Source organism: Microtus oregoni, unplaced genomic scaffold (assembly GCF_018167655.1).
Source record: "Microtus oregoni isolate MIOR12 unplaced genomic scaffold, Mior012 000092F_000, whole genome shotgun sequence".
NCBI lineage: Eukaryota > Metazoa > Chordata > Mammalia > Rodentia > Cricetidae > Microtus > Microtus oregoni.
Window position 1 is genome coordinate 870544 of NW_024544601.1, and position 22202 is coordinate 892745.

Below are 22202 nucleotides of genomic sequence, written 5' to 3' on the forward strand. Positions count from 1 at the left end.
CGTTCTTAAGCAAAGTGTTAGGTAGGTTCCAAATTTGGCAAGTGGAGTAGTCCTCATTCCACCTGATAGCGTCATACTGTATATTCCCAGAGAACACTCTGACACTGCAGCACACAGGGAAAAAACTGCATTAACAAAGTAAAAAGGGGCAATCTTGATATATGAATGTAGCTAATTCTGGGGGAACAAGCATGTAATGGAAGAAACAGAGATGGTCCCTGGATGCTGCCAATGCTATTGCAAAACTAAAATGTCCAGAGACGCTAGATAGAAAAGTCACGCACATAGTTGATGGAATTCAGTGATTGCATACCAGGTTCTGACCCCTGAATTCAGTGATGATTGTATACCACCCTGGACTTAGCTTGTGACTCCTCACTGAAGGATGCCATTTGCATGCACATTGAAGCCACTGAGGAGAGCTGTCACTGAAATAAAACTTCATAATACTAAACATAACTGCTGGAATCATGAAAAGCACTGCATTAACGAAACAATCACATTTAAACAATAGTCACATAGCTTGCTTAAAGAAATTGGGTGATGTATTAAAATATTTGTCCTTTCTTAATAACTTTTCAAAATACTGTATAAGTCAGATAATCAATGCAGGCACACGGTTTGCTATAGAACTTAGAACGCATGTTCTAATGCCTTTTAATGGATCTGAGCCTCCATTAAACACATTCTGTGCTTGCACTACTACTAGTTCAGCCGGCGGACCAAGCTGGTGGGTTATCTATTGCCCACCATGGGTTTTCTGCGAGGGTCTCGGTGCCGCCAACGCCGTCGCTGTCCACTCTGCTTCTCAGGAGTCAGGGCTGCCTATCCATCGATGTTTGTGATACCACCAACGGTCTCTCCACCATCTCATGTGGGACAGAACTACCACCGCGACTGCGAGGCCGCTATCAACAGCCATGTCCAGCTGCAGCTCTATGCCTCCTACGTCTATCTGTCCATGGGCTTCTTCTTTGACCGTAAAGATGTGGCTCTGGAGAACTTCGCGAGCTTCTTTCTGAACAAGTCACATGAGTGTACTGCGCATGCTGAGATGTTCCTGGCACTACAAAATCAGCGTGGTGGTCGCATCTCTTTCTGCACTATCAGCAAGCCAGAGCGTGATGATTGGCTTGGAGGCCTTGCAGCCATGGAGAATGCTTTTCAGCTGGAGTTGACCCTCAATCAAAGCCTTGTGGCCCTGCACCGGCTAGCCACTAGCAAAAGCGATGCCCATCTTTGTGCCTTCCTGCAGAACCATTTTTTGAGCAAGCAAGTTGAAGTCCTCAAGGAGATGAGCAGCTACGTGACCAACCTGCACCAGAAAGAGTCTCCAGAAGATGGCATGGCTGAGTACCTATTTGAGAAACTTACCCTGACTGACATCAACAAAGAGAACTGAGCTGGAACTTTCTTCATAACCCTGAATTCTTCTCCAGGTTACTAGACTGAACATCCATATTGCCCTTCCAGCAAGTTCACTCATTTTCCCTTTTCCTATTACCATTGTTTTAAATAAAATTATTTTATCTCAGTCAAATTAAAGTGTTCAGTTTATTTATGTTTACTTGCCATTACTTTAAGAGAATAGGGGCATATCCATTTGAGGCCTCAAATGTCTATCCAGAATTCTCTTCATACTCCCCTGGCCTAAGGGTGGAGGGGAAAGATGATCCAAGGGCATAGGAGATAGGGTATGATGGGGTGTGACAGGGTGTGTGGCCTGAAACCCTGGTATCTGGGCTTAGTAGTGTAAGTACCCAGTGCATCTGAGCTCACAGAGGAACTGAGATGGGGCAGGGATTAAAATAAGCAGGGGATCTTGGGGAAAGGGGAGGTGGGGGAAACTGGGAGAAGTGGAGAGGGGGCTGCAGTTGGGATATATGAAAGAAGAATAAATAAAAAGGAAAATCAGGATGTTAGACTATTATGTTAGGTATTATTATTCAGTGATAGATTGTTTATTGCCCTGAGCCCCTCAGTTTTTATCTCTATCACTACCTGAAACTAAAAAATGGGGATCTTCAACTTCATCTGAAGACTTTTAATAGAGTAATGTATTACAAATATTAAGTTTCTTGATGAGAGAGAGAGAGAGAGAGAGAGAGAGAGAATGTCTAAGAACTTCTGATCCGAATACCCTGGACTGCAGAGCTAATGGAATTGAGTGAGCTAATAGAATTGAGTGAGCCTTAACCTGGCTTCCTCATAACTGCAATGTCACCAGTAGGTGCATACACAATTCCTTCATAATACTTCTATTTCTGTCATTTCCCAAATGACACATTTCTTCCCTTGAAGTGACCTGATACCACAAAATCTCTATGACCTTCATGGAAGGGTTAAAATACCTGAGGTTCTCCAGAGGTACCCATATATGTGGTTTTGAAAAGAAAAAATAACCGCTGCATGACTGAGGCTGCTTTGAATAATATAGTAATATAGAAACATGGGGGAGTATTGAATGTGGGTAACCAGTTAGAAATCAAGCAGAACTCCCCTTACCCCCATCCCACCCCACCCCCAAGATCCCAATTTTCTCCCCGGCAATTTTGTCTACTTCCCTTTGCCAAGAGTATAGTTATATGTTTTTCCTTGGGTTCACCTTCTTACTTAGCTTCTTTAGATTCACCTATTGTAGACTCCGTGACCCTTATTTATGGCTAGAAACCAATTATGAGTGAGTACATCCCATGTTCATCTTTTTGGGTCTGGGATACCTCACTCAGGATAGTGTTTTCTATTTCCATCCATTTGCATGCAAAATTCGAGAAGTCATTGTTTTTTTACCGCAGCGTAGTACTCTAATGTGTATATATTCCATACTTTCTTCATCCATTCTTCCATTGAAGGGCATCTAGGTTGTTTCCAGGTTCTGGCTATTACAAATAATATTGCTATGAACATAGTTGAACAAATGCTTTTGTCATATGATAGGGCATCTCTTGGGTATATTCCCAAGAGTGGTATGGCTGGGTCCAGGGGTAGGTTGATCCCGAATTTCCTGAGAAATCGAAACACTGACTTCCACAGTGGTTGCACAAGATTGCATTCCCACCAGCAATGGATGAGGGTACCCCTTCCTCCACAGCCTCTCCAGCAAAGGCTATCCTTGGTGTTTTTTATTTTAGCCATTCTGACAGGTGTAAGATGATATCTCAAAGTTGTTTTGATTTGCATTTCCCTGATTGCTAAGGAAGTTGAGCACGACCTTAAGTGTCTTTTGGCCATTTGAACTTCTTCTGTTGAGAATTCTCTGTTCAGTTCAGTGCCCCATTTTTTAATTGGGTTAACTAGCATTTTAAAGTCTAGTTTCTTGAGTTCTCCATATATTTTGGAGATCAGATCTTTGTCTGTTGCGGGGGAGAGAAAGGTTAGAAGGGAAGGAGGGGGGGCCTTGGGGAAACAGGAGGATTGGGATAAAGGAAGGTTGGACAGGGGAGCACGGAACCACAATTCTTAGTTAAGGGAGCCACTTTAGGGTTGGCAAGAGACCTGACCCTAGAGGGGCACCCAGGTGCCCAAGCCGAGGTCCCCAGTTAGTTCCTGGGGCAGCTGAGGATAGGGAACCGGAAATGACCCTAGCCTACAGCAATACTGACGAATATCTTGCATATCATCATAGAACCTTCATCTGGTGATGGATGGAGATAGAGACAGAGACCCACACTGGAGCACTGGACTGAGCTCCCAAGGTCCCAATGAGGAGCAGAAGGAGGGAGAACATGAGCAAAGAAGTCGGGACCACAAGGGGTGCACCCACCCACTGAGACAGTGGAGCTGATCTATTGGGAGCTCACAGAGGCCAGCTGGACTGTGACTGAAAAAGCATGGGTTAAAACTGGACTCTCTGAACATGGCGAACAATGAGGGCTGATGAGACGCAAAGGACAATGGCACGGGGTTTTGATCCTGCTTAATGTGCTGGCTTGGTGGGAGACTAGCCAGTTTGGATGTTCACCTTCCTAGATATGGACGGAGGGGGGAGGACCTAGGACTTACCACAGGGCAGAAAACCCTGACTGCTCTTTGGACTGGAGAGGGAGGGGGAAAGGAGTGGGGGGAGTGGGAGAAGGGAGGGAGGAGGGGGAGAAGGGTGGGAGGAGGGGGAGGGAAATGGGAGGCTGGGAGGAGGTGGAAACTTGTTTTTATTTTTTTTCTCCTTTTCTCAATAAAAAAATAAAGAAAGAAAGAAAAAACAAAAAAAGAAATCAAGCAGAACTGATAGAACATGTACTTATAGAGTGGATTTGTTAGCTTTGCTTATATGGTTAGAGGTTGGGTATCACTGCAATGGCCAACTTCAGGCTAGAGATCTAAGGAGAACAATAGCAGCACAGCTCAAAGATCTGGGAGCCTAAGGTCTAGAGAAACTAATGAAGCAACTTTGTAATGCTAAAGAATTGAAAGTTCCCCAGGTATAAATTGGAACTAAAAGACTGAAAATCCTGGAGTAAATGCCCACAGGTTATGAAAGCAGCAGCGGCAGCAATAAAATAAATAAAAAGTGATAGATAGATAGATAGATAGATAGATAGATAGATAGATAGATAGATAGATAGATAGATAGATATCTCTGTGCTGGGTAATTTTCTGTGAACCTGACAGAAGCTAGGTTCACTTGGGAACACAGAACCACTCCAGTTGATAAAATGCCTTCATCAGATGGGCCTCTGGGCAAGTATGTGGGAACACTTTCTTGTTGAATGTTAGATGTGGTAAGATCCAGCCAACTGTGGTCAGTACCACTCATGGACAGATGGGGAGTTGTATAAACAATCAGGCTGACCACTTCCACAGTCTCTGTGTCACCCTTAATCCAGTACATCATATAGGCTGAACAGACTGTAGATGGAAGGTTATATGGCTGGCCTGGTACAGTATGAGACCCATGCCATGGGAGTGAGTCTACCCTTGACACTGCCTACAGTGCCAGGACCCAGAGGCTGGATGCCCCCAGAAACCTAGGATAGAATCAAACATGACTGGAGAAAAAATGTCAATGTAATGCTGCCTAACTATATTCTGCTATACTCATAGATTGATCCCAAGTCCAATAATCATCAGAGAGGTTTCATTTAGCAACTGATGGAGACAGCTGCACAGACCCATAGTCAAACATTAGGGCTGAACTCAGAGAATCCTGAGGAAGAGAGGGAGGAAGGATTATAGGAGTCAGTTGGACCAAGGATATCACAAGAAAACCCACAGAATCAACTAACCTTGGCTCATAGGAGCTCACAGAGAGTGAATTGACAACCAGGAAGCCTGCATGTGACTGACCTAGACCTTCTACATATATGCGAGTTGTGTAGGTTGGCCTTCTTTTGGGACTCCTAGCAGTGGGAGCAGGGGCTGTCTCTAACTCTTTTGCTGACTTTTGGACCCTTTTCTTCATGCTGAGTCACCTAGCCCAACCTTAATACAAGGGGAGTTACTTAGTCTTACCACAACTTGATATGCCACGCTTTGTTGATGGAATATCTACCCCTTTCTGAAAAGAAACAGAGGAGGAGTGAATGGGGGAGGGATTAGAGAGGAGGTGGGGGTAGGAATTGGGAAGAGAGGGGGAGGGGAACTGCATTTGGAATGCAGAAAAAAAGCCATGGGGAACAAGCCCATAAGCAGTGTTCCTTCTTAGTCTCTGCTCCAGTTCCTGCTCTGACTTCCCTTAGTGACAGACTAGGACCTGGAAGTTGTAAGAAGAAATAAACCCTTTCCTCCTCCAACTTACTTTTGGTTGTGGTATTAGAAAGCAAACAATCCCCTCTCAAAAAGGGTGGAGTCTGCACACCCATATGGTTTTCCCTATTTCTTTTGCTTTTTTTGTCTCACATAGAGTTCCAGTCTACTTGGTAGTGTTGCTTGTAATTCCTGGCAGAGCTTTCCCACCCAGATTGCTGGCTCTCATCCCAACCTTATTTTAGAAACAACTTCACATACACACCCAGAAGTGTGCTTCATCAACTTTGTAGACATCTCTCCACACATTCAAGTTGACAATCAAGATTAGTGATAGACATTGTGTCTAAACCAGGTGAGAGAGTAGTTTTGTTTGAATTGCAGTGTAGCTGAAGAAATGTCATCATGCATGTTCTAGGTGGGTTTGAACACATCAGTAATATTTGTTCGTGAACAGGTAGTTATGAAATAAAGATGACAAAATAATCTTGGTTCTGAGGTTTGGCTTTGAGTCCCTGATTCAACGACTATCAACTTGGGGATAATTGTGATAGGAACACCTGGATGGAGGATTGAGTAAACGTTGATCTTTTTATTATACATAAAAATAGAAATGTATCATGGAAGGCTGGAAAAATTAACAAAACTTCCTCTCTACTAGGAGTCAAGTCTGATTTTCAAATGGGCATATGGCATGGAGAGGCTATCTGGACAGACTCACCAGAAAAAAGGGCATAGCTCAGTGGTTCTCAACCAGTAGGTCATGAACTCTTTGTGGTCAAATGACCCTTTCACAGGGTCACCTAAGACCATCAGAAAACACAGATATTTACATTACCCCTCATAATAGTAGCAAAATGTTAGGAAGTAGCAACAAAAGTAATTTTATGGTTGAAGGTCCCCACAACATGAAGAACTGTATTAAAGGGTCACAGCATTAGGAAGGTTGAGAGCCACTGGCATAGATAGAGAGAGGCTATGGAAATCCCAGTAGTAGATCTGGGGCAGCTGACTCAGAGGGCTGCTGTTCCCACTTTGACTATTACCTTTTTGCCTTATGCCCTTGTTTGCTACAAGGTAATACCAAGACTACTCTGTTGCTGCTAGCCTCAGGATGACATTTGGCTTCTCCTTTTAAAATGGGGGAAGCGTTTTTTTTTTTTTTTTTTAGTGACTTTGTCTTAATGCTAGTAGGTGCAAGGAATTTCTCCCCAGTGACCACAAAGTTTCCACAAAAAAATTATAGAACATTAACTCTACCTTTTCTTCTGTTTCCTTTAAAAGAGTTACGCCCTCTCCTTCCATTGCTTACTTGACTGCATGAAATTCCTCTCATGTAAGCCCTAAGGTTAGTTGTGGCTGTGAATAAATTCTCTGACCCCTTCCTTTCTTCAGTGCCACAGTGGGTTACAGAAGTGAAAATCAAATCTCGAAGACCCATGCATTACTTCCATCTTCTTAAATGTAGAAGATTACTTTGAACTTCTGTTGAAATTCCAACACATTTAGCTTTGCTATAATTATCCTTCTCTTTTCCCCACAACTCTTCAACATTTTATTAAAAGTTAAGATTATAGCACTATTTTTTAGTGCCACAGAAATGAAAGTGCTTTAGTCTTACTTAGTTTTCTTACTGTACTTCTTTGTTTTGAGGAACTCTGGGTTTGGCTCCAGTATTCTCTGTTGAAACACCTGGCCATTCACTGACCATCGCTTCATTTAAGAAATCATGCAGGACACCATGACCAGCTGATTGTCAAGGCGGATGGGGGACTCTCACAGAAGAAATTGCCTTGTGATAGGCAACTGACAGCTGCAGAGAGAGGGAGAATCAGTCTTCCTCAGGATGAACCCCCTAACTAATTATTCAATATTAGAAGATCAGTCCCCGCCAAAGTACATACAAGCAAGCAATAAACTGACTTAGCAGGTTGAATGTGTGTGTGTGTGTGTGTGTGTGTGTGTGTGTGTGTGTGTCAAACAATGATAATCAAAGAAAAAGAAGCTATGTATTTGAGAGGGAGCAAAAAGTCATCTGCTTCGTATTGCCTTTCATGATGTGAACTGCTCTACACCACCACATATGCCACACCAAGCTGGACAGAACCCTCTGGAACTTTGAGGCAGAACGATTCTGTCCTTAAATTTTCATTTTGCAGATATTTAGCACCAATGACACAAAAGCCTAGCTGATGGTGTATGTAAATAACTCATAAGAATGCCTTGCTCACAGCAGCTAAGTTCTTTTTGTGTTATCCTTGCTTCCTTTATTGTCCTCACTATTACTAATTGTAAACTCTGTGGCACTTAGACTTTGAGAACTAGAATTTCTCTCCACACTTGGCCACTGGGGGTCTCTCTTGCATTTAGAACAATATGCTGCCCTGCATACTTCCAAAGGAAAGCCTCAGTGCTGGTGGCCTGTCAGCTGCCAGGCTTGGGAAAGGTACATTATTGCTTTCACTGTCCCAAACTGGAGAGTGTGGATGAATCTTGCTGTGGCAGTTTTCCACAGTTATCTCCTCCTATTCTGTTTTCTATTCTTCCCCCTGGGGTTCTTTGAACATAATTTCCAACTCAGGCTCCTTTGCTTCTAGCCTGAGTCTGCTCGTACCTCTAAAATGCACAAGGACAGAAAGTTGAAGTGCTGACTCTGACCCTCATTGTCATTAGATGTTTGGACTTGCAAGTCACAGGAGTTGGTAGTCAGTGGTGGGAAGAGAATGAGCGAAAGGAAGCCCAAGAAGGCTACTGATAATGCTGTAACTAGAATACATAAATCTCCATGAGATTCAATCTGGAGCTTCTCAAACCATTCTGCACATTAAAGCAGAGCTTTTGAAAAGCTTACTGCCCTAGTGACTCTCAGACCATCACCACTCTATATAGTGAGGTTTAAAGAGCCAGCACAAAGTGCTGTGTGATTCGAGGAGACAAAGAGAAATCCTTCCAAGAGGAGTTGAGAAACATCCACTGTGGAGGTGGCATTGAGCTGAAGGGTGGATGGTGTTGGTGTTCCACAAGTAAAGAGGAGAGGAAAACCTGCGCAGGTATGCTTCTCTGTTGCAGAGGAACCAGTAGAGAGGCAGAAGGAAAGGTTAGAAGATTGATAGTGTTGATGAAGAAGACCCCAGAGGCAGAAAATGGTGCGGCAGAACAGGACTCAATATGTTTTGTTGAAGGAATGTCAATTTAGTCTAAAAGACAAAACAACAAAACCTATGAATAGATGGCTTTTCATGGCTGTTTTTCATTTTAGGTATATTTATTTATACTTCTAAAATTTATTTTAAATTGGAACTTCTGTTCTCAATAAACATCATATCAAAGCTAAACTTTTAGGAGAAAAATAATCATGCACGAAAAAAATCATTCCACAGGGGCTGGAGATATGGCTCAGCTGTTAAGAGCGTTTGCTGTTATTGATGAAAATCAAAGTTTGGCTCCTAATACCCATGGCAGGTAGCTCACAACTGCCTATAACTCTGCCTGTTGTGTATCCAATGACTCCTTCACAAGATTAAATGGAAAAAGTTTAGTGGTGTACATGGTACAATTAATATCATATATAATACATGTAAACCAAAAGCAATATTATTAAACACAAATGTGGAAATGCAGATAAAATAGAAATCTATTTCTCCTCATGCAAGGAAATAGCTTTATTTGCATATTAATAAGGTTTAAATGCCCCACAGTAAGAAAAATTGTTGGAATAGATTGCAATGACTTAAAAATGAGTACACCTTAGGCAACCTCATTGAGAAATATGCAATTGCTCAGAATCAGCCAAAAAGGACTAGTGAGGCATTGTTCCACTTGGTTGCCTTCAAAGGAAGATGACTGACTGATGGTCCTCAATTAACAAAGGCAAAATAAGAGACAGGCTACAGAGAAAATCAACACATTGACTTGCTTAAACACATAAATATTTTAATCTAGAGAATGCAATTGTAATTTCTGCAAATGTGAGAGTTAGCGTTGTACACAAAGAATGTCAAATATCTGAATTATTACAAGGTATTTCTTGAAATTATATAAAACAAGATGTAGCAGGCTTTCTTGTAGCACCAGTCCCCAGATCATGATACGGAGACTTATCATTATGAATGCTTGGCCTTAGTTTAGGCTTGTTTCTAGTTAGTTTTCTCTTTTAACTTAAATTAACCCACTTTTATTCATCTATGTGCTGCCCCGAGGCTCGTTTATCTCATGTATATAATGTCCATCCTGCTCTCCTGCTTCCTCTGTGTCTTGCTGGCTGCCCCGGTGGACCGCCCCTCCCCCAACTGGTCCCTGGCTCGCTGGCTCCCCTTTTCTCTCTTGATAACAATCCCGCCTACTCCAAAATGTGTGTCTGTGTGTGTTTGTGCGCATGTCTGTGTTTGACAAATAATTATTCTGCTTTGTTTTTTGAGATAGAATTTCATTTTGTTGCCCATGCTGAGCATGAACTTCCAGTGGTCTTTCTGCCCCTACTTCCCAAGTGCTGGAATTAGAGCCATAAGCTACACATACTTGGCTATAGCCGAAGATCAGAGGGCAAAGCAGTCACACTCGTCAGCCATACAGGCCAGGGAGTAGTGACACACACATTTAATCCCAGGACTCCGGAGACAGAGGCAGAGGGATCTCTGTGGGATCAAGGCCACTCTGGACTACACAAGATAGATCCAGGTTGTGGTGGTTCACATCTTTAATGCCAGTTTTTGGTAGTCACAAACTTTTAATCCCAGCACTAGGGAAGTGGACACAGGAGTGATAATGGTTGAGCAGAGGGAGAAATATAAAGGGGAAGAAACAGAAACTCAGTGGTGTGTGTGATATGGGATTCCCCTCTGTATGCTGTGAATATCATTGGTGAATAAAGAAACTGCTTTGAGCCTATAGCAGAGCAGGGCAGAACAGAGGTAGGCAGGGAAAACTAAACTGAAGGCTGGGAGGAAGAAGGTGGAGTCAGGGAGAAGCCATGTAGCCCCACCAGAGACAGACACTGAAATTTTACCTGGTAAGCCACAGCCATGTGGCGATACACAGATTAATAGAAATGGGTTAAATTAAGATGTAAGAGTTAGCCAGTAAGAAACTAGAGCTAATGGGCCAAGCAGTGTTTTAATGAATACAGTTTCTGTGTGATAATTTTTGGGAGTCTGGGTAGCTGGGAAACAAACGGCCTTCGACAACGGACTGTGGAGTTTGAGGATTCACAGAGACAGGAACTTGCTCCTCCATTATAAAGACTTGGTAGAGGTAAAAGGTCTCTCTAGTAGTTGGCTGCTTTACTTTCCTGATATTCAGCTTGAACCCCAATATCTGTCTCTGGGTTTTTACTACTCATGATACATTTGCCTTGATGTTACTTATTTGGTTTAGTACTTGTGTGACTGTACATCTGGGTAAATTGTGTAAATCCAGGCATCATTGTTATTTTCCAGCTGTCTAGGTAATATCAAAATATAGTTTGATGACAAGAGTGTTAAAGCAGTGTAAAATTTGACTCTGACTTATGAAAACACAAAAGAAATTTTAGGAAGCTATCCAATAGCATTCTTGGAAAATTTTAGAACCAAATATACAAAATAAGAAGCTTCATATGGAGTGGGTCCTGTTTCTCTCATTTGTCTTGATCTCTTTCCTTAAACAGGAAAGGTGCTCAGATGTTGGATGAACCAAAGAGATGAATGTGTAATCTAGTTTCTTTTAGTAGATGAAGTTGGTGCTTTGCCCAGATCCACTTAACAAACAGGGAATCCAAATGCCCAGCTGCCTGTGGGAACTGCAGCTGATCACTTTTGCCTGCGACCTTCTCAGAAGGATTACCCTTGGCTAACTGGAACAGTAAGAGACCCAGTGATACTGAGCTACAAAACCAACATTTGTGTACCAAGATCTCCTTTCAATCAAGCTAGGGTTAGAGATTGCTTAAAATCACTCTGGTGTGGGAAGTCCTTCTGTATATGATTTTCTTTTATTGGTTAATAACGAAGCTGCTTTTGGCTAATGGATGGACAGAATACAGCTAGGCTGAAAGAGAACCCACCAAAAGGTTGCCATAAGCACCCCAAAAATTACTTCACCCAATAAAAAGCAAAAAGCAGTTTAAAAAAAAACTATGCTCAAATTCCCAAATATTTTTTTATAAATGTTTGTTTACATTTGAAGGGGGGAGATTTATGCTAGAGAGATTTACTGATGTGGGAGTGATTTCTTATTAATAAAGAAACTGCCTAGACCCATTTGATAGGCCAACCCTTAGGTAGGCGGAGTAAACAGAACAGAAAGCTGGGAGAAAAAAGCTGAGTCAAGGAGTTGCCATGATTCTCCCACTCCAGGCAGACGCAGGTTGAGATCATTCCTGGTAAGCCAGCTTGTGGGCTACACAGATTATTAGAAATGGGCTAGTCCAGGTGCGAGAGTTAGCCAAGAAAAGGCTAGATATAATGGGCCAAGCGGTGTTTAAAAGAATACAGTTTCTGTGTAATTATTTCGGGGCATAAGCTAGAGCTAGCCATGTGGGCAGCAGGGTGCCGGGGACGCAGCCCCGCTGCTCCTATTACAACAATTTACATTGATATGAATCTTGGTCTATAAATACAAATTTAGGTCAATTTTGTTATGTGTATATTTCTGCTCTTGATTAAGGTATTGTGTTTGTGCAGCTCATATAAAAGTGTAATGTATCATTAAAAATAGAGGTTAATAGATAGTCATCATTAATAGTCAAATTTGTAGTGATGTTAGTTAGGTTTTCTAGATATATAGAGATATTTCAGCTAGGTAAATAGTCTTCAAACCTTTCAAAGACTTACAAAATATGATATTTAAAATGTTTTAAGAACTTAGGACTTGGGGCTGGAGAGATGGCTCAGAGGTTAAGAGCATTGCCTGCTCTTCCAAAGGTCCTGAGTTCAATTCCCAGCAATCACATGGTGGCTCACAACCATCTGTAATGAGGTCTGGTGCCCTCTTCTGGCCTTCAGGCATACACAGAGACAGAACATTGTATACATAATAAATAAATAAATAGATAAAAAAAAGAACTTACGACTTTTCATGACAGTGAAACACATCTGCTCCTGGCAGCACCAAATACTTCAAGAGGATGATGGGCATCAAAGAGGCTCCTTATGGAGTTTGCTAGCCATTTGGGAGGGGGGGGGAACTGCTCTGGCCTAAACTGCTTGACTGGACCTGCAGGACCCACAAAAATGACTGCTAAAGCTCCTTAAAAAAAGGTTAGACAGTTCCTTAGGGCTCCTGTTTCATGGAAGATTCTGCCAGACATTCTGCAGGACACAAAAAAAGTGACTGACAAACTGCCAATATAGGTAAAACTGTCTTTGAAATTTCCTGCTTCATGGAAAAGTCTGCTGGATACTATGGGCCAGTAGGCTGATGATTGGTGCCCACAACGTTACAGAAGAACTTTGGATGACTGTGAAGGCAGCAAGATGTCTCTGTCAATTCTAGAATTTTGGAAGTTCCTTACAATGCACTTCCTATTTACTTAGGTAAATATCCTTCGGGAGTCTTTAATGGAGTTAAAAATAAATAGTTATAGTTTTCCTTAGTTATAATATAAAGATAAAGTAAATATAAATATTGTAACTGTAATTCTTACTTGATACCTGTTTTGTTATATGTAATTTTATTATGTTAAAGTCAAAACCTTCTTTTTATTTAAACAAAAAACAAATTGTGTGGGAAGTCCTTCTGTACATGTGTTGCTTATATTGGTTAATAAAGAAGCTGTTTTCAGCCAATGGCTCAACAGAATATAGCCAGGCTGGAAGAGATATATAGAGGGAATAGGCAGAGTCAGGAGAAGCCATGTAGCCACCCACAGGAGACAGGCACCTCCACAGGAGCCCATCAGAACCTTGCCGGTAAACCACAGCCATGTGGCAATACACAGATTAATAGAAATGGGTTAATATAACAATAAGCTATTGGCCAAACAGTATTGCAAATAATATAGTTTCTGAGTGATTGTTTTGGGTCAGAGTGGCCGGGAATGAACAAACATCTTTCCCTAACACACTTCCTTACTTGACTCCATCCCCTGAGCTACCCTGCTATATGTGTTTCTCCCTGAGTGCACTCCCTCAATACATCCTTATCTCAGATTCTGTTGCCAGGAATCTCAATCATCAAATACAGTTGAATGTCTTCTTTTTTGTGTTGCTGTTATTCCAACTTGACTCTTTCTTGCAACTCTGTATGGTATTTTTTCTTATTATTATTATTTTCATTTCTTAATAGGCTACAGAGTCCATGAGTGCAAGGAACATGTACATTTAGCTCTCCTTAAGTCTTCATCTATAAATGGAAACTTGAACTTAATCTAAAATAAAAATCAAATCAGGGCATTTTAAACAATGAGTAGATATGAGGTGTGGGAAAATACATATAACAATAGGCTGATCATTCTAATGTCTCTGTGTGCTGTACCTTACAAGATCATTACTGGTTCACCCATTTTATTTTCCAACTAAATTGTGACTGACAAAGTAAAAGCCAAATCTTTAGTAATAAGTCTGTGAAATCTTTAGTCCTGTCCATGAAGTCTTGTTTTTAGATATTTAATTGAAAGAAGTTGCTATATCACTAATTTAAAACCTGAACCCTTGCTGAGTAAGTAATAATGAACCTAGTAAAGAAAGAAAGAATGTATGTGATCCATTTTGTAAGTTAACTGGATTGGAATGAACTGCATATGTATGAGGGCACATGTATGTACATACATGATATAGAAAATATAAGAGGAAATGTTCAAAATTTCCACTCTCATAAACATATTTGAAATCAATGAAAATTTTGCTAAAATTCTACAGTGGAAATGAAGGAGTATTTATCATAGTCCTCCAAAAATTTTCTAATTAACATTTATGTTCTTCCAAGTTTCCCTTCCTGATACAGTGATTTTTTTCTCTTCCCTTTATTTAAGTGCCCATCCATTTTCTCTCTTTCCTTTATCCAATGGGCATCAAGGATTCCATTTTTCTTGTCAATACCCTCATTTACTTTCTTTTCCATTTTGATATGTCTTTGAGATCCTTCAAGTTTTCCAGCTCAACAGCCTTAAGGATTCTCCATTTTACAAAAGTAAATGAGATTACTTCTTATACTTCTTGTTTCTGTAAGGGACTGTCCCTTAATCTGTGTTCTGTACTAGTGAGATTCTACTTTATTCTGAGACAGAAAACCTTGAGAATAATACTTCTAGTTTCTCTCTAAACTCTTTTACACTCCTTTCCAGTATCAGTGAAGCAACTTTTAAATCAAAGTCTGTAGGAAAAAAAAAAACAAAACAAAACAGGAAAGTGTGTATGTCAGATATCACCATCAAGACAGGCTTAGCCACTTGGGAGGCAGAGGCAGGTGGATCTCTGTGAGTTTGAGACCAGCCTGGTCTACAGAGCTAGTTCCAGGACAGGCTCCAAAGCCACAGAGAAACCCTGACTCGAAAAACCAAAAAAAAAAAAAAAAAAAAAGACAGGCTTAGCCATTTCATTGAAAAAAATAGAGTTACTTGGCAGCCTCAAAGTTTTGAAAGCCATATTCTTCTTGGACAGCATAATCAGTGGATAAACACAGCAACATGCCAGAATCTGATTATTTATTTATTTTGCTAATGTGAGACTCCATTAAAGGCACCATTTACTCTAAAACCTTGTCAAATATGTAATGAGAGCTCAAGCTCTCCCTGTTGAATTCTGCTCTACTTTTCTTTCCTTTAATGATAGTATTACTTAAAGACTTCCCCCACCCAATTTGCTTCCTCCTGTTTTTATCTTTCACAGCTTTAGCCACACAAATAAACTTTATTCCCTTCTAACTCTGGCTCACTTTTCTCACTAAAGATCTAAAGATTCAATTTCCAATTTATACACATCTCTCTTTCTCTCTCTCTCTCTCTCTCTCTCTCTCTCTCTCTCTCTCTCTCTCACACACACACACACACACACACACACATATCCATGCAGTCTAACTTTTATGAAGAAGGATATTCCCCTGGAAGTAGGAGGTAGTATTGGTATATGCTTAAGGAAGGAAATTTTGAAGTAACAGAATAATTGGGTCTAGTCTCGCTCTATAGTTCATTCTTAGAGTGATAAAGTTGAGATTTTATTCTTATCTGTTTTATTATTCTGCTTTATGTCTCATTTAGTTTTTGACCCAGGGGAAATAAAAAGGGTTCATTTATCCCTTCAATCATAGTGTGATTAAGAAAAATTATTACTTGAAATTCACAATACTTTAGTGATTTTTCCAAAAGTTACATAGGGCATTTCTCCTGTTCCTTTGTAATTATTTCATTTTTAACCAAACAAAAGTAAATACATGACCACAAAAAGTTATAAAAGCTCAACAGAATGACAGACTATAATGAATAAAGGTAACAATGATTGGGGGTAACATGTCCTGGTTTGGCCTTAATCTTTTCAGACAGGTCCACAGCAACGGGTCTCTACTGGTAGGAGAAAAAACTTTTGTATTAAGTTACCAGGCTTTTGTCTCTGGTCAGGAGGGCGGAAAAGATGCCAGACATCTTAGAAGTTCACCATCTTTATTGTCTACTGATGGATGGTCTCTCTTCTCACTTTTGTGCCTATCTGGTAATCTGTCTAACTTCTAGTTCTTCATCTTCCCTCTCAAATGTCACCCTAACTGCTGTTAGGGACTTGGGGGTTGCAGGCTGCTCTTTTTTCAAGTTGGTAAAAGGGGTGATGTAGAAGGACAGCAGCTTGAGTGCCTTGGGGGAGGGTCGATGTAAGGGGCGATGGTAAAACCTAAGAGATGCTACAGATGCAGAATATAAGACAGCCATACATCCTTGAGGTGTGTTGTGTGCGTGAGGTTGCATCTGCAACATGCAAAAGTGAAAAAGTTAGCCCTACTATACCAGTGCCACAACTATGCTTCACCTTACTAAACAAGACTTATCATCACGTTTAGAATTTTCCTCATTGACAGACAGAATTTAAGGCATCAATTTTGTCACAATGCTTATCTTAGGGAACTGCTTTGCATACAGCCATTGCTGACCTGAGATTTTGGACTAGGTGCCCTTGGCCTCCCTCCTGGACACACAGCTTTCCTTATGTATCTACTTACAACATCAATTATAGTTAATGTTCCATCCAGAGAAACTTTGATTACTCAAGAGATAACCTGCAGTTTCAGTGGGCAACTACTTGTTCTAATATTACTACAAATATCTTACGGAAAGGACCTATCTCAGCATTATGGAATATTCTGTGTGCTAGGGCAACTTAGGTGCTAGGCTAGGAAATGCCAGTATGATACTATTTGGAGAAGGAGCTTTGGGGAGGTAATTAAATCTTAAGGGTTGATATAAGACAGGAAATAGCTTAGTTCCCTTTGCTCTATTCTCTGTTATACAAAGAAAAAGCAAGAACACTCCCATTGTCAAATCAGGAAACATTCTGTACTAAACCTAGCCATGATGGCAGCCTGGCCTCTAACTTCCGCCTTTCAGAATTATGAGGAATGAGTTTCAGTTATGTAAACCACTCATTCTATGATACTTGGTCAGAAGCAGCCCCACACCCAAATAAGCTCCTTCGATCCAATTTCTTTTCTCAGGACCTATTTTTAGGTTAACACACTAAGACAGCACCTCCAGTTCTGGCAGACTCATTTTTCTCAGGAAATGGGAAGAAGGGCTGAGTCAGAGCGAAAAGAGATAGAAAGGAGATATGCAGTGTGTGGCTGAGTCACAGACTGCAGAGCTTTAGGGCGAAAAGACAGGAAGGAATATATGCGACTCGCTCTAGGCAAGTTTTAGATAAAGAACCCCTTTCCAACTGAACCCCCCATGAGGTCCAGCATTTTATCTGTGAGCTCCTGACCCGTGTACACAAGCTCATTCATTGCCACTTCAGTTGTGTTTTTATTGCTTTTAAGCTAACTTCTATTGATTCAACCAAAAAATGAAAGTAATGTATTTCCTTATGTGAGATTATTCTGATTTCTAATTGAGAAGCTAAAGCAGCTAGCAAGTTGTTCACTAATAAAAGTCCTTTCCAACCATGTCATTCTAAACTGTGTGAGGAAGTCTATAAACAAGAATAATAATTCATCATTAAATCGCTAGGAAGTTTTGAAAATAGGTCTGGAACTATTTGTAAACAAACTATGTCATATAATTTCGTCCTGCTGGTAGTTTCTTACCTGCTCCCAAGTGGTTGGAATTTTCCATTTGAAGGCTTTGTATGTTTTGTATGACTTAACCTTTCTTTCTATATTCTAATGATTAGGAATGAATATTCCCGCCAACTCAAAGAAACATAAAAATAAACTTTATTCCAGATTGGTGGTGATCAAGAATGAATATTCCCACCAATTCAAAGAAACTTAAAAAAAACTTTATTCCAGATTAGTTGGAGCTAGATCAGAGGGTAGAGGCATATGCTTAGCATGTACAAGCTCCACCAGTGTGTAATGACTTCCCTGAGGAAGATAACTATAGCTTTGCATTTTGTTTATTTGCGGTACTGGTGATGGAACTTAAGACTGAGTGTAAGTAATCTAAAACTAAACTATATTCCTACACCTCTTTTTACTTTAAGAAAACATTTCACTGAGTTGCTCAGGCTGGTTTTGAACTAACTCCATATCTCAGGCAGGACTTGAACTTGTGATCTTCCTGCTTCAACCTCCCTATTAGGTTGCATTACAGGCTTGTAGCATCATGTCGAGTACAGCTTTGTCTTTCACCTTAAGGCTCCATCTACTTTGACAGTTACCTCAACACAAGAAAGGGCAAGGGAGTGGGACTACAGACAAATCCATTGGAAATACATCCCTTGAGGTCACTTTTATTGCCTCTCACATAAGTAAATTGAAATTTAAACTTGGTAAGCAAACATCCCTATAATTTATCAATAATTTTCTCTGGTTGGGATGTCATCCAACTCAAATGAATTAGATTTTGAGGAAATGGTCTGTGAATTCTTGCAGAAGAAAAGAATAGCTGCATAATTACTTACTGAAAAAGAGAATTGGGCTTTTTAAAAAATGAATATCTTATAAATATTGCATATTATAATATTTGGCTAGAAGAGGCCCAAAGAAACTTCAAAACCTGTGGTCTAAATTACATTGCCTTCTCTAAGAAATGATACCTAACCATAGTTTATGCCAAGGGTCTATGTAGATCATGTCCACAATGGTTGAAGGAATCTCCTTCACTGTAGTCCTCTTTGCTTTTCTTTTCGTTGTTGTTGTTGTTGAAATTATCCTACTATAACTCTTGGGAGATCCCCACTTATGCAAATTTTTAAATTATCATTACAATTTATAGACAAACCAGTATCATGTGCTACCTAATATGATGTTCTGAGATAGACACAAAAACATTTGTATCATTATTATATCAGAAAAGCACATAATCCAAATCTAATCATAGGGAAATATCATACAGTCATACAAGAGACAGTCCACAAAAGCAATTGGCCTGTATTCAGCAAGAACATTTATGCTTCAAAAAACAAAGGTTAAGAATTAATCCTTATTAAACTTGGCTAGAAAAGCATGATTGCTATGTATAGTTATTAAACATTGATTGGTTCTAGAAAAAAAATCAGAAAAATATTTTTGTGACCATTGACAAAAATTATCTTTTTTTTGACAAATATTATCTTTATATTATATAATCTATAGAATGATGTCAATGTCGTTTTCTGAATTGAATATTTGAGTCATGGGTTTGTTTTGTATTTTCTTAAATAATATTTTTATTTATTTTTAAAAATTCATGCATTTGTACAATGTATTTTGATCACATCTACCCACCACTACCTACTTAACTCCGACTTGCTTAGTGTTTCCTACACTGTCTCTCTCTATATATTTAATGTCCAGCATTTTTTTTGTTAAAAATGAGCTCCAGAGTCTAATTAGTGCTGCTAACATGTATATGGCCATCCACTTGGCCATGTGCAACTTACCATTAGCTCATAACCCCAAATGAGAGTAAGTCTCCTTTCCTCAGCATCCAGTGACTGCCAATAGCTCCCCTTCCAAGGGTGGAGTTTTGAGAAATTCTCCCCCCAACACACAGGGATTTTTAAATTTCTTGATCATGTGCAAATAGCCACAACTATTGTGAGTTAATATATGCAACAGCCATGCCAATCCAGAAGTCAAAATTTCACAACTCTCCCCTCATTTACCAGCTCTCACACTCTTCATGTCTCCATTTTTCAACATTTCCCGAGTCTTGGATGAGCAGAGGAACTGATATAGATGATTCATCCACAGGTGAACACTTATAGTTTCTTATACTAAGCACCTGGACCAGTTATGTATTTCTGCATTAATTGCAACCTGCTTCAAAAAGAAGCTTCTCTGACCAAAGATGAGAAAACACAAATCTATGTGTACACGCACAAATATTTAGAAGACCGCTTGACAACACAGCCATTTAGTAAAACAGCAGTAGTTTCCTCACTAGTCCTATGATCTCCCCAGTTGTGAACTTTTGACCAAGTTTACAAAACCAGGTATGAAATCACTTTTGTGGAACAGGGCTCATAGATACATAGAAAGTGATTTGTTGCCTCCATAACCAACATGCCACTATTGTACAAATGGGAACTGAGAGACCCAGGCCCCAGCAGATCTGTAGCCATAGCACAATCCCTGAATCCCTGAGCACCCTGAATCTGAACCCAGAGTCGGTGAAAGAAACACACCCTGGATCTGGAATCTGAGCCAGTGAAAGAAACACCTTATCCCTGAACCCAGAGCCACAGAAAAACACCCTGACCCTGAAACCAGAGTCAAAGAAAGACACTTGCCCCTATTATCAGAGCCAGTTAAAGAAATACACCCTGACTCTAAAATTAGAGCCAAAAGGCTAAAAAGGACCGTTGAAAGAAACACAGTTTAGCCCTGAAATCAGAGCCATCTCTGTGTCTGACCAACTGAAACACAAAACCCACCAATCCCTGAGCAGGGAAGTAGCTCCCTAGAGTCTAGAGGCCTAATGCCCCTGACCTCCCTGCCCTTAGCCCATGGGGAAGGGCCAATAAGAAATAGGCCAAGCTCCAAGAAGCCAGTCAAAGAGAGGAAGGAGGAATTATATGAGCAAGGGAGGTCAAGATCATGAAGGGGAAATCTACAGAGACAGCCAAACTAAGCACATGGGAACTCAAACACTCTAAACCAAGAACTATGGAGCCTGCATGGGACCAAACTAGGCTCTCTGCATATGGGAGACAGTTATGTAGCTTGGTTTATCTGACAGGCCTTGATGGAGGAAGGTCATTGGTTAAATAAAAAGCAACTGCTTGGCTCTCATTGGTTAGAGATAGGTGGGAGGAGTAAACAGAACAGAACGCTGGGAGGAAGAGGAAGTGAGCTCAGACTCCACAGCTCTCCCCTCGGGAGCAGATGCCTCAGAGAGACGCCATCCTCTCCTCTCCTGGGCAGACGCACGCGATGAAGCAAGCCGCCAGGCTAGACATGCTGAACCTTTCCCGGTAAGACCTGTGCTCACAGATTATTAGAGATGGGTTGATCGGGATGTGAGAATTAGCCTGTAAGGGCTAGAGCTAAAGGGCCAAGCAGTGATTAAATGAATACAGTTTGTGTGTTGTTATTTCGGGTAAAGCTAGCCCTGCGGGCTGCTGGGGTGCTGGGGACGCAGCCCCGCTACCCGTATTACTACAAGGCCTAAGGCCGAAGCAACAGGATCTGTCCCTGGACCATGAGGTGGTATTTTGGAGTCTATTTCCTTTGATGGGATGCCATACTCAGCCTTAATGTGCCAGGCTTAGCTGACTCCTGGTGGGAGGCCTTACCCTTTCTGAGGAGTGGATGGGGGGGTTGGGGAGAAAGGTGGAAGTGGTTGGAGGGAGAACTGTGGTTGGAGTTTAAAATGAATAAAAAAAAAAATAAGCAACAACATAGAAATATATGTTGAAATTACCTGCAGCTGTCAACTTCTTTGCCTTGAAATATTCTGTGTAAATGCACATGAACACACAATATATATGAGAAGAATGCTAATCATTTTCATATAAAGGCATAAGCAGCAGATCTCAACCTTTGGGTCTTGATCCCCTTGGGGGGGGGTGTCAAATGATCCTTTCACAGGCATTGCCAAAGACCATGAGAAAACACAGATATCTGCATTAGGAAGGCTGAGAACCTTCCTAATATATTACCTCAGAAAGAGCTGTGTATGATATTTTCAATTATGTAAGTTTAAGTCATTTCTATATAAAAATTGTAAAGACAAATACTAATTCTAAGGTTATTTATAATAAATACGCACAGAAAATGTTTCTAGGCAAGTTTGTTGCCATATTAAGGTAGAAAGAGGCATAAATTATCTAAGAACCAGTTTTACTAGCTGCAATGCCAAATAACTGAGTATCATAGGATAAAGTTACTGAATCGTTCTGAAAATTGGTTTTCTATAAAATAAAAAGGTTGGTCTAGGTAACTAGTTGGTGTGCATGTTCTCACATTTTTCAAGACTTCTC

General features: G+C 40.5%; 1 protein-coding gene across 1 annotated transcript; it reads left to right on the forward strand.

The window, feature by feature from the left end:
- Positions 1–751: 751 nt before the first annotated feature.
- On the forward strand, positions 752–1402 carry LOC121442557 (ferritin heavy chain-like). The gene has a single exon (XM_041644131.1). It carries the CDS (start codon positions 752–754, stop codon positions 1400–1402), a length of 651 nt encoding a protein of 216 aa, XP_041500065.1.
- The last annotated feature ends 20800 nt before the right edge of the window (positions 1403–22202 follow it).

Bases quoted from the DNA above. Each gene is read 5' to 3' on its own strand.
- LOC121442557 (XM_041644131.1), top strand. From the start codon at position 752: ATGGGTTTTCTGCGAGGGTCTCGGTGCCGCCAACGCCGTCGCTGTCCA.